This window comes from Cervus canadensis, chromosome 26 (assembly GCF_019320065.1).
Source record: "Cervus canadensis isolate Bull #8, Minnesota chromosome 26, ASM1932006v1, whole genome shotgun sequence".
Classification (NCBI taxonomy): domain Eukaryota; kingdom Metazoa; phylum Chordata; class Mammalia; order Artiodactyla; family Cervidae; genus Cervus; species Cervus canadensis.
The window spans coordinates 51,949,181-51,961,685 of NC_057411.1; the positions used below are offsets into that span (position 1 = coordinate 51,949,181).

General features: G+C 51.8%; 1 protein-coding gene across 6 annotated transcripts in view; it reads right to left on the reverse strand.

Moving 5' to 3' along the window:
- Positions 1–12,505, reverse strand: part of NSD2 (nuclear receptor binding SET domain protein 2) — a 69,261-nt gene that overhangs the window by 37,896 nt on the left and 18,860 nt on the right. For all 6 annotated transcript variants that reach the window (XR_006265700.1, XM_043448422.1, XM_043448423.1 and 3 more), the window contains exons 2-3: positions 4,005–4,629; positions 1,978–2,140 (exon numbers count right to left, since the gene is read on the reverse strand). Coding sequence is in view for 5 of the 6 variants with exons in the window: in XM_043448422.1 (XP_043304357.1) it covers positions 1,978–2,140; positions 4,005–4,601 (760 nt within the window). In the remaining variant the exon portion in view is untranslated. The remainder of the gene's footprint in view (positions 1–1,977; positions 2,141–4,004; positions 4,630–12,505) is intronic.

Sequence of the window (12,505 nt, forward strand, 5' to 3'; positions counted from 1 at the left end):
CATGACTACTGGAAAAACCATAGCTTTGACTAGACGGACCTCTGTTGGTGAAGTAATGTCTCTCTACTTTTTAATATGCGGTCTAGGTTGGTCATAGCTTTTCTTCCAAGGAGCAGGCGTCTTTTTTTAATTTCATGGCTGCAGTCACCATCTGCAGTGATTTTGGAGCCCCAAAAAATAAAGTCTCTCACTGCTTCCATTGTTTCCCCATCTATTTGCCATGAAGGGATGAAGCTGCTGTAGACTATAGAAACTACTCAACCCTAAATCGGGGGAACGTGTAATGAACTTAATTAACCCTAGTAGCTGGAACAAAGAGATATGGAAAGACGCCTTCAGTTCTACGGTCTGAGATGCGGGGAGGCTGAAATGAAGCAGAAATCCCAATGCTAAGAAGGACCCCGAGAGGTTGCATTTGACGTGCTCTGCAGACGAGCAGTGTGGAGGTGTGGGGCCTGGACGGCCGCTGCCCAGACCGCCTGGAGCTGGGAGGGGGGCTGCCACCGGGTCAGAAGGCCCATGCCGACCACAGCAGGACAGCCTGGCTTCTGCCTCAACTGGTGCTTCTGTCCTACTCTGACCAAGTCCAGAGGCCTCTGGGGTGCATCCTGGGGCCCCGGAAGCCCCAACAGGGACAAGCTGATGCTGACAAGCTGACGAAGCTACACATCCTGTACCGAGTCAGAACCAGAACCGGCCCACAGGCTCCTCCCCAGCCCCGGCATCCTGCACACCTTCACCACGCACGTGCACGCCGGCGTCTCGGGATGCAGGAGAGGGCCTCTCATCCCAACCTGTGCCTCCCAGTCTGCCTGCCAGGGGGCACCGCTGCACCCCACTCCCAGCAGCAAGGCCCCGGCAAGGCTCAGGCCTCAGGCCTCTAGCCAGAGGCCAAGAGGGGCACACCAGGCAGGCCCCGCCCTGCCGCCCACGCCGCTGGAGGGCACCGTCGCCTGGGCACCAAGGCAGCCAGCTCCAACCCTGCATCTCCACATCTCACCTTCCTCACACCAAAGTCAAACTTCACTCTAGAAGAACTGCTTATGAGACTCTCAAATCACCCGATTTCTTTTTTGTCCTCCAAAACCACATGAGATCTTATGTTTCATGAATTGTCCAATTATTATTTAAGCATCTGCTCTAATCTGTATCAATAACACATTACATTCTTAATATGTTCTCTAACTTCTCTGATTTATAACTTAAGTTTCATGACACCAAAGATGATTATCTCTAGTTTTTTTTCCTTTTTCCCACCTAATAAAATAAACTGGGACATTTTTTAAACTAAAATGCAATATAAAATACTAATTTCTGAAAATCATGCTAACATAAGTAATTACTATATATCTAAATAATAATAAATTATCATAAAACCTGAAAAGCAAATGACAAGGCAGAGACCATTCTCCTTTAATACTAATTCAATCAGATAAAGTACATATCTAAGTCGGATATAAAAAAAAAAGTAACGTGTCATGTCTGAATCACTAACTTCAAAGTTGCAAAATGAACCACAAAAAATTTAACAATGCAACCCACCCCCACAAACAAGCGGATTCAAATGCTGTATGAATGGCTAATAGGCACATGAAAAGACGCTCAACATCACTCATCACTAGGGAGATGCAAACCCACACCACAGACAGCAGGCCAGAAGCAGAGGGGGCCACCAGGGTCTGGGGTGGGGCACCGAGGAGCTGCCACCTCACGGGCACAACGTTTCGGGTCCACAGAGTGAGCAGAGCTCTGGGCACAGACGGTGGGGACCACTACAGGGCAATGTGAATGCATTTCATACACTATCTGAGCACTCAGTTAGGACGCTAAGTCTCATGTCTGCGCATTAAAGCACAATAAAAAAGGGGAATAAAGAACCACAGCAGGGCTGCTGGAGGAAGAGGAAGAAGGAAGCTGGGAGATGAGAACAATCAAGTGCAGAAGACAAAGATGGAAAAGCAGCCCCAAACACGATACCTTTCAGCTTGGTGTAACTGTGCAGGAGCGGGTCGGCAGAGACCATGCACGGCCACCAGGGGTAACCGGACACCTTGGACCACACCAGGTCCCCGACATTGTACTTCAGCAGCTGGTCTTTGTCTCTGCTGCTATTCGGACAGGATTCTCTCTTAGCGGGAATCTGAAAATGAACAAGAGATACATCGAGTACCTACCCCTAAATCCAGCTTCCTATCCACAGAAGACCAAGGGTGAGTCAGACCAGAGATTCTATACACACACGTGTACACACACACCTAAAAAGAAGTGTGCTTTCCCTCACGGTTCCCTCACTGCTTTTTAGGTAACAGCCCTGATAGCACTTCATCAAAACTGTTCATCTCCTGCCCTCAGCTAAAAGGTCAGCAAGTACCTGGCATACAGAGGTGCCCAACATTACAAAGGCTTCTGCAGAAATCCAGTTCCTTGGCCTGGTGGGAGGCCTTTAGTGGAGCTTTATTTGCAGGCTGGACAAAAATTCTCATGGAATTCATCCTCTGGCCCTCCGCCCCTCTGAGCCCTTATAGACAGTCAGTCCTCGGGAGAGAGGACCCCAGGGAGGCCAGGACACGGGGGCTCAGCAGCAGGCCCAGCCGCACCTCCACCAACCAGGGCCTGGGCTCTCTGAGACTCAGCCACTGCATCTCAGAACCCAGGCCAGGAGGAGGCTGAAGGCCTGGCAAGAGCAGCATCCTCGTCAGGGGGCTGAGCACAGTCGAATCGCTGACCTGCTTTGAGCCTCAGTCCCACATGTGTGAATGGAGGAGAGCGTGGTCACCGCGCCTCATCGGGGGGGTGAGGGCTGGCACCGAGCAGGCACACACACACTTCTCAAAGATGCCAGCTCTCAGGCTATTCCACAACATCCCAGTATCACACTCAGCCTCGCCACCACGCCCTCAGGACAGGTAGTATTTGTCACCACTCGGAGGGTGAAGTCAGACTCTGAGAGGCAAAAGCAGGTGACTGCCCAAGTCTTAACAAAACCAACCGGCAGCTTCTTTCCTATAAAGGAGCATGGACCCACCAGGGGCTTCACGCAGGGCCGCATCAGCCCAAGCTGCCACCCTTGGGACTGCGTCAGAGTCGCCCCGCGCCCCCGCCGCAGCTCTCAACAGACACTTTTAAACCCTGAAGGTCTTCATTAGTTTCAACTCCTCCAGGGAAATGTCGGTCCTTTTCCGTCTTATCTGTGGGACCGTAAACAAGATTCCTCACTATAATTTTACAGTGATTACTCTGGCCTTGGTGAGAAGAAACCCAAGCTGGCCTCAAGCCCCTGCCCCTACTCCTGAAAGTGGGCTTGGAGCTTCGCCTGACCAGCACACAGAGGCCTGCCAGACCCTGTGAATGCAGACCACCAGACCTCAGGAACAGGGGCACCATAGAGCCCTCTGCAGCTCCTCTGCCAGGGTCAAGGTTCCCGCGTGTCACTGAAGACTTCTAGCATAAACACCATGTTTTCGTCCCACATTCCTACCCCAGCCTTCGAAGCCTGAACACGCATTCATGCGCACTCCAGCACCGCACTCTGCGCTGGGCACCAAGAGTGTGCAGGCGGGAGGCACGGCCCATGCTCACTGGGGTGAGCCATCCGCAGGACCCCTGCCAAAGGAGCCCCGGGTGGACAGTGACCAAGGGGAGGCCGGCGGGCCTGCCCCTCCTCAGACAGCACAGACCAAGGAAGGCCCTAGGGGTCTCCCACTGACCGCCATTAGGCGGAGAGGAGCTCTGTGAAAACAGGACCGCCTGAAGGCCAAGGGCTCTGGAATGGCCAGGCCCAGATTCAGAACCTCATTCAGTCTTCACAGTTCATCTCCAGGCCTTGGTGCTGCTCAACAGGATGTGAGCGTCCCCGCAGCACAGCCAGGCGCCCGGGCCGAGCACACAGGGCGAGCAGAGAGCAGGCCGCGGGGGCCACGCCCACCTCCTACCGCCTCTCGCACGTCGTCGAGTGTCCTCCGAGGCCCCCTGCCACCCGCCCAGAGCTCCTCGCTCACAAATACCTTTTTGTCCGTGGGGCTGGAGACCCTGGGCACCAGGGCGGCCTCCACGAGGCCGTGCTCCAGCAAAGAGCCGCACTGCGCGCTTCTCTTGCGGCTCCTCCGGGCCTTGTGCTCTGGTCTCTGTCCGTCTGCTTCCGAATGGGACACGGCGGCCGCACCATCGCCACATATGGAGGACTCAAAGAGAGGTTTCCCATTCATGTAGGTTTTAGTGATTTTCAGCTTAATTTCTGGAGAGCCATTTTTGACAGGGGTAGTGTGAGGTGGGGTCCCAAGTCCCTTCACTTCCTGGGATTCAAAACGCAGTTTGGCATCGTGAGCACCGGGCTCTCCATTAAAGACGCGGGAGGTGAGGTCTTTTAGCCTCTCGGCCGGGATGAACGGCAGCGCGTCATGGCCGTTGAACTTCTGCACGACCCCGTCCTGCAGGCCGGCGGAGAGCTGGGCTTTGCTCAGGAACACGGAGCACTCTCGGCTCACGTCGCAGCTCGGGGGCTTTCCATTGGCACCGCCCAGGACTTCCGGGGCCTGCTTCATCTTCACGCACTTCACCACCTTCGGAGCAGAGAGAGGGCTTTTCCTGACGCTGAATTCCATTCAGCCTAGGCGCCTCCGTCTCAGAACACTGCAGCGTTAGAAAAAGAGGAGAAAAGAAACATCTTAATTTCAAACCTAAGATGAGTACGCCAATGGAGCTAGCTGTCTATACATTTGGGGAGTTTCGGGGATTTTGAGGCAATTTATGGTGTTTGCTGTGATTTCGGTCCCAACAGGCAGTTCTAATATCACAGAAATGACAGGAGTCACAAAACAACAAAGTGAAAGGATATAGGACTGGGTTTTCGTGGCAGAACACAAAAGTCAGGAGAGGAAAGGAAGTCACGCCACTGCCCCCAGAGCCCTCGGAAACGGAGGCTGTCCCCTCCACCTGCCGCCACGGCAGCACCCAAGGCAGCCAGTGAAAAGCCAGGCCTGGGCAGAGGACAAGAGGGAGGACCTGAGACACAGCTGGAAGCAGAGCCGGGCAGGGGCTCCGGGCCCACCCACAGCCACTGGGCAGCAAAGCTTAAGCCCAGACGGCCGGGCAAGGCGCAGCAGGCTCCCTACCATCCGCCTGGCCCATGCTGACCGCAGGGACGAGGAGGGGGCGCAACGTCAAGGACACTCAGTTCTCCTTGGACGGGGCACGCCAAGCACAGCACCCAGGGCCAGATGGGCTGCCTGAGGCCCACGGGCGGAGGGGCTTCCCCGGGAGCCGCAGCCTGTCACTAGGGACACCCAGTGAAAGCAGCTCACAGGGAACAGGCAGGCGCCCACTCCGCTGGGAAGAGTTCCCCCAGACCACCAGGAGCACACCACGACGGCAGCAAGGAGGCCCTCCGAGATGAGCTACCGGGGAGAGCAGGGCGCCGAGACTGAGTGCCCCCATCGGGGTGCCTGCGACCGACAGCACTGCACCGGAGCTCAGCCCTGTCACCCCGAGGGACCGCCACACAGGGACACCCCTGGGGGCTGCGTGTGCAGCCGGGCCAGCTCTGTGGGAGCCAGGCAGTGGGGGACTGCCTCCACCGACAGCCGACGCAAACGAGCACACACCGGGACGGTCCGCCGGGACCCACACGGGGCTTCTAGGGCAAATCTGAGTGGGTTCCCAGCCCCGCTCACATCAGACTAGCTGGACAAAAAGAGACGCCGACAACCTCAAGGCACAGGAGCACACATGTGGCCGCTGGGGCCATGGTGGGCACAGCGCAGGTGGCGGGCACACACAGACCTGCCCAGCCCCAGGCCACATGGCCCGCGCACAGGCCCGCACGCCCACTGCCCGGGAGCCTGAGTTCAATCCCTAGTCAGGGAACTAAGATCTCATAAGTCGTGCAGTGAGGGCCTTCCCCCCACCGAAAACAAAAAAAGAAAAGATCAAAACCCCAAAGAAATGCCACCTCACACAGCACCTATGAGGATGGCTACCCACTATCAAAACACAGAAAGCAGGGCCTGGAGGGAGCCCTGTGCACTGGGGGTGGGACAGGAAGGAAAACAGCGGGGCTTCCTCAGAGAATCCAAAGGACCCAGCAAGCCCACCCGACACACACTCCAGGGCACGGAAGGCAGGGATGCGGGGGTATCGGAGCCCCGTGTCCATCCACAGAGCGAGGCGTGCTGAAGCCTTGGACAGGAAGGGGAGGTGGACACCTGCCATGGCAGGACCTTGAGGGCCTTACGGAGTGCAGTCAGCCAGTCACAAGAGGCTAACAAACACTGCGTGGCTGCATTCTCGTGCATAATCGAATCCACAGACAGAACGTAGGAAGGCGGACACCAGGATCTGAGGGAGGGGAGATCAGGGAGGTGGTGTTTTAACGGGGGCAAAGTTCCAGGTTCACAAGATGAAACACTTCTGGTGGCGATGGCTGCAACACTGTGCATGTACTTAACACCCTGAACTGCACGTTTAAACATGGTTAAGAGGGGGGACTTCCCTGTGGTCCAGCGGCCAAGACTCCATACTCCCACTGCAGGGGACCTGGGTTCGATCCCTGGTCAGGGAACTAGATTCCACACACTGCAACTAAGAGTTCTTGTGCTACAACTAAAAGATCACGCATGCCTCAACTAAGACCCAGCACAGCCAAATAATTTTTTCAAATGGTTAAGATGGTAAATGTTACGTGTATTTTAACACAACTGAAAGAAAAAGTCTACTCTTAGGAAGAACATAATGGGAAAAAAAGAGTGTCTCCAGCGCATCACTCACAATATCCAGGATAAAACCAGGTGTGCTCATCTCCTGTGAAGGTACTAAAATTGCAACTAGCTGTTAAAAACCATCAAAATGACGATGCTGGAACCCACCAAAAAAAAGATACCCAACGTCCAAAGACAAAGAAGCAACCATAGCAAGACGGCAGGAGGAACGCATTCAGGATAAAATCAAACACTACACGCGCTGGGCGGGTGACCCACAGACTGGATAAGAACACCAAAGGGCGTGAGCACTGCTGTGAAGGCTCTGGGCCCCGCGTCAGGCTTCCTGTTGGGGATCCAACAAAGGGGCTGGGCATCCAGCCTTGAGGGCCAGCAGAATTTGATTATAGGTCTTCCAGAGGACTGGGGGAACCAGAGACTCCACCAGTTCAGTTCAGTCGCTCACAAGTGTCCGACTCTTTGCAACCCCATGGACTGCAGCACGCCAGGCCTCCGTATCCATCACCAACTCCTGGAGCTTCCTCAAACTCACGTCCATCGAGTCGGTGATGCCATCCAACCATCTCATCTTCTGCTGTCCCCTTCTCCTCCCGCCTTCAATCTTTCCCAGCATCAGGGTTTTTTCAGATGAGTCAGTTCTTCGCATCAGGTGGCCAAAGTGCTGGAGTTTCAGCTTCAGCATCAGTCCTTCCAATGAATATTCAGGGCTGATTTCCTTTAGGATGGACTGGTTGGATCTCCTTGCAGGCCAAGGGACTCTCAAGAGTCTTCTCCAACACCACAGTTCAAAAGCACCAATTTTTCAGTGCTCAGACTTTCTTACTGTCCAGCTCTCACATCCATCCATGACTACTGAAAAAAATCATAGCTCTGACTATACAGACCTTTGTAGGTAATGTCTCTGCTTTTTAACACTCTGTCTAGGTATGTCATTGCTTTTCTCCCAAGGAGCAAGCATCTTTTAATCTCATGGCTGCAGTAATCATCTGCAGTGATTTTGGAGCCCAAGAAAATAAAATCTGTCACTGTTTCCATTGTTTCCCCATCTATTTGCCATGAAGTAATGGGACTGGATGCCATGATCCTCATTTTTTGAATGCTGAGTTTTAAGCCAGCTTTTTTACTCTCCTCATTCACAATCATCAAGAGGCTCTTTAGTTCATCTTCACTTTCTGCCATAAGGGTGGTGTCATCTGCATATCTCAGGTTATTGATATTTCTCCTGGCAATCTTGATTCTAGCTTATGCTATAGACCAACATCAAAGGGTCTGGATTCCCACTCCTACCCAGAGGAGAGGGAAGAAACAATGAGATAGAAAAAACATTTGGGAAAAATTAAACAGAAAAACTTTTCAGATTCAGTGAGACAAAAATTCACAGATTCAAGAAGCTCAGCAAATCTCAGCAAAAGTGAAGTGAAGTGAAAGTCGCTCAGTCATGTCCAACTGTTTGCAACCCCACGGACTATATATATATATACATATAGTCCATGGAATTCTCCAGGCCAAAATACTGGAGTGGGGAGCCTCTCCCTTCTACAGGGGATCTTCCCAACCCAGGGATCAAACTCAGGTCTCCTGCATTATAGGCGGATTCTTTACCAGCTGAGCCACAAGGGAAGCCCAAATCTCAGCAGGATATATGTAAAAGAACCCACACCCAGGTATAGTCAGTGGAAACATTTAAACCAAGATAAAGAGAAACCCTGAAGAGCAGAGGGGGAAAAAGGCCCATTAAATACAAAACAATGACATGGATGGTCACTCACGTCTCGTGAGAAACAGAAGCCAGACCTGATTAGAGTAATGGGGGAAAAGAAAAACAACTGCCCACCTGGTATCTGCTATCCAGGAAAAATACTCTGTAAGAACGACAACTGAATATATTTTAAAAGAAATACCAATTACGAAGTTGTTGCCATCAGATCTTCACTATGAGAAACGTTAACAGAAGTTCTTGAGGGTGACGAGAAATGAGACCAGACTGATCCTGAGACCTTTAGGAAGAAATGAAGGACACCAGAAATGGTGAATGTGAGCAAGGCTATTTGTTCCCCAGTTTCCTAACATTCAAGGGCCTACAGCAGAAGGTGCAACACCGCGTTATACCCTCACAGACAGGACACAGACAACAGCTGCAGCGCCCCGTGCTTGCTACCCAGAGGTTCCGCGCGAGCTCCGAGGAGCCTGTGCGAGTGAAGGATGCCAACGGCAGCCTGGGTCAGAGCAACAGCTAAGACCATGATACTGAGAAACAGCGCCAATGGACAGATAATCAGGAGGTCAGTCGCCAACAACTGGAGTCTGGAATATTTACACAGAAATTCAGGTTTATGGCTCCTCTCAGGATTTAATACCAAGCCTAGGTAATCATGACCTACATGTGAACCACATTTTCAAGATTGCCTGTTCCTGTTGGAATTTTCAAGTTTCTTTTAAATCTTTGCATATATCAGACATAACTTTTAAATATCTGGTCTTTGCAGACCTGTGTCTACTGATGGTACTTTATTTTCACTCATGGTACCTGCTTCTCTGTGCATTTGGTCTGTTTCCTTCCCTCAACCTGAAACTGTGGGCTGCTCACTACTTCTCAGGATTCCATCTGGGACAACGCTTGAAGCCATGGCCCCCTAGAGAGGGTCCACTCTCACTTCCGACACGGCACTGACCACTGACTTGATCTTTCAGGGAGTTCTCATTTTTTACCAAGGTTACACCAGTAAGTTAGAGAATCTTTCATTCTATCTAGCACTCCAAGAAAAATATAAAACCCAACCAAGAGGTAGACAACCTGCAAAGCCCACCACCACCACGGAAGAAAGACCCAGAGGGCTTCACTGGCTCAGTGACTCTCAATCGGGGAGGGGGAAGAGTTTTAAAAGCAGAATAGTACAGACAACAACAGGACATGTTTGTACACCCACCAGTCCAAAACGATAGTTTTTAGCATTTCGCTACATTTGCTTCAAGTTTTTTTGACATAAAACAAGACCTCTGGACAATGGTGTGCCTCCAGCCGAGGACAGGCAAGACGGGCTCAGGGCACCCCAGGGCCCCAGGCGAGAGAAGCCAGGCTCAGCCCAGCAGGCTGCCTGCTGCCCACCACACATCCACAGCAGTGTCCTGGGGTTCTGGTTCTCCGTGCCCACAGCACCCACCGGGAGCCCCAAGTCCAACAGCTAGAAGCCAAACACAAGCTCCCAGCGCAGCGCCACCTCCCGCAGGCCTTGGACAGGATGACTGAGGAAAACAAAGACGGCACTTGCCTGTTCAGGAAGCCCGAGTCCCACTCAGTCCCCCACCGTCAGCTCACAAAGCGCCCTTCCAGGCTATGGAGCACACCCAGGGACGGAGAACTGCTGCATGGGGTTTGCATGCCAAGAAATGCTACCACACTGGACCTGCGATTTGATCAACACATGTTGATTTCTGCCGTGCTGATATAAACAAGTACCACTCAGTCTTTCCAACTGCTGTGTATTATTCATCATGTAAACACAGCATTCCTATTGTTTAAATTACTCCGGAACATGGAAAGTGATGGAGAGCTTCCCAAACATTACTACAGAGGCTGGCATACCTCTCCCACCAAAACCAGAGAAGTAGTACAAAAAAAGCTATCAACCAAGATCAGTAAAGTAGGACCGTAAAAAAACATGATAAAACAGAAGCAAACCAAACCCAGTTGTTACCATACATATTAAAATAAGGTATTGCAGCTAAAGAGCATTTATTCAAAAATGATGGTTCAACATTAGGATGAATTCCATTACCATTTTAACACATTTCAGGAGATTTCTGGAGAAGATGGCCAAATTATTATTTTTTTTAAAGAAAGAAAAAAAAAGTTAGCTATATACATCACCCAATTCAAAACAAAGGAGGGAAATCTCCAGGTCCAGAAACGAGGTGGGAAGACCAACGAGCCCCCAGGCCCGGCTGCAGGGGACAGGACACAGGCCTCCGAGCCGGGCCTGGAGCAGCGGGCAGGGCCAGGCGGGCGCCCGGGCCCAGGAGAGCTGCGGGCTCAGAGGGCGCAGAATGCGGGGCCGCGGCTGGGCCAGCCTCGGGCTGCACCACTGCCTCCTCACAGCAAGTGACCGCCCCCGCGCTCCAGCTCCTGGGGACTGAGCACCGGCCTCGCCACAGTCAGCAGTCAGAGCGCTGTGTCCCGAGCCGCTCCTCCAGCCAGCCCAGGGCTGGGCCCGGAGCAAACACCCCCGGAGGCCCCTGGAGAGACAGTCACCCTCAAAAACTATGCCTCAGAAGGTGGCAGTGGCCCAAATCCCGAGCCAAGAAACACAAGATGGGCCTAGAAGGAGTGACACTGCGCAGCCCTGCCAGGCAACAGGGAGCTGCCCAGGGGCTTTCCCACCCCACAGCCGGCCTGGGAGGGGCCCCGTGGAGGACGGCAGGGAAAGCAGTCACTCCACGCCGGTCAGCACGGCCAGACTCCACCACACCGACAGCACCAGCTGCCCAAGCAGATGCGGAGCAGCAGAAGTCTCCTCACCGCTGCTGGGAACACAGTTCGGTGGTTGCTCACAACACTGAACATGCTCTCATCATATGATCCAGCAATCCCACTCCTTGGAATTTACCCAAGGAAGCTGAAAACTTACAGCCACAGAAAAACCTGCACATGGAGGTTTATATCAGTTTCATTTCATCACTGCCAAAATCTGGAAGCAATTAAGGTGTCCTTCAGCAGGTGAATGAATTGATAAACTGTGATCCTCAGACAATGGAATATTGTTCAGCCTTAAAAACGAATGAAGTATTGAGACATACTACAGCATGGACAAACCCTGCATACATTATACTAAGTAAAATAAGCTGCTCACAAAAGGACAAATATTGTATGATTCCACTTTTTTTTGGTCACACCACACAGCTTGCAGGGCTTCCCTGGTAGCTCAGCTGGTAAAGAATCCACCTGCAATGTGGGAGACCTAGGTTCGATCCCTGGATTGGAAAGATCCCCTGGAGAAGGGAACAGCTATCCACTCCAGTATTCTGGTCCGGAGAATTCCATGACTGTATATTCCATGGAGCCACAAAGAGTTGGACGCGACTTTCACTTTTTCACACAGCTTGCAGGATCTTAAGTTCCCTGACCGGAGGTTGAACCCACGCCCTCAGCAGTGAAATTGCAGAGTCCTAACCACTGCACTTCCTCAGTGATCAATGCAAAGAAATAGAGGAAAACAACAGAATAGGAAAGACTAGAGATCTCTTCAAGAAAATCAGAGATACCAAGGGAACATTTCATGCAAAAATGGGCTCAATAAAGGACACAAATAAAGGACACAAATATGCATCTAACAGAAGCAGAAGATATTAAGAAGAGGTAGCAAGAATACACAGAAGAACTGTATGAAAAAGATCTTCACGACCCAGATAACCACGATGGTGTGACCACTCACCTCGAGCCACACATCCTGGAATGTGAAGTCAAGTGGGCCTTACGAAGCATCACTATGAACAAAGCTAGTGGAGGTGATGGAATTCCAACTGAGCTACTTCAAATCCTAAAAGATGATGCTGTGAAAGTGCTGCACTCAATATGTCAGCCAATTTGGAAAACTCAGCAGTGGCCACAGGACTGGAAAAGGTCAGTTTTCATTCCAGTCCCAAAGAAAGACAATGCCAAAGAATGTTCAAACTATCGCACAATTGCACTCACCTCACATGCTAGCAAAGTAACGCTCAAAATTTTCCAAGCCAGGCTTCAACAGTCCGTGAACCATGAACTTTCAGATGTTCAAGCTGAATTTAGAAAAGGCAGA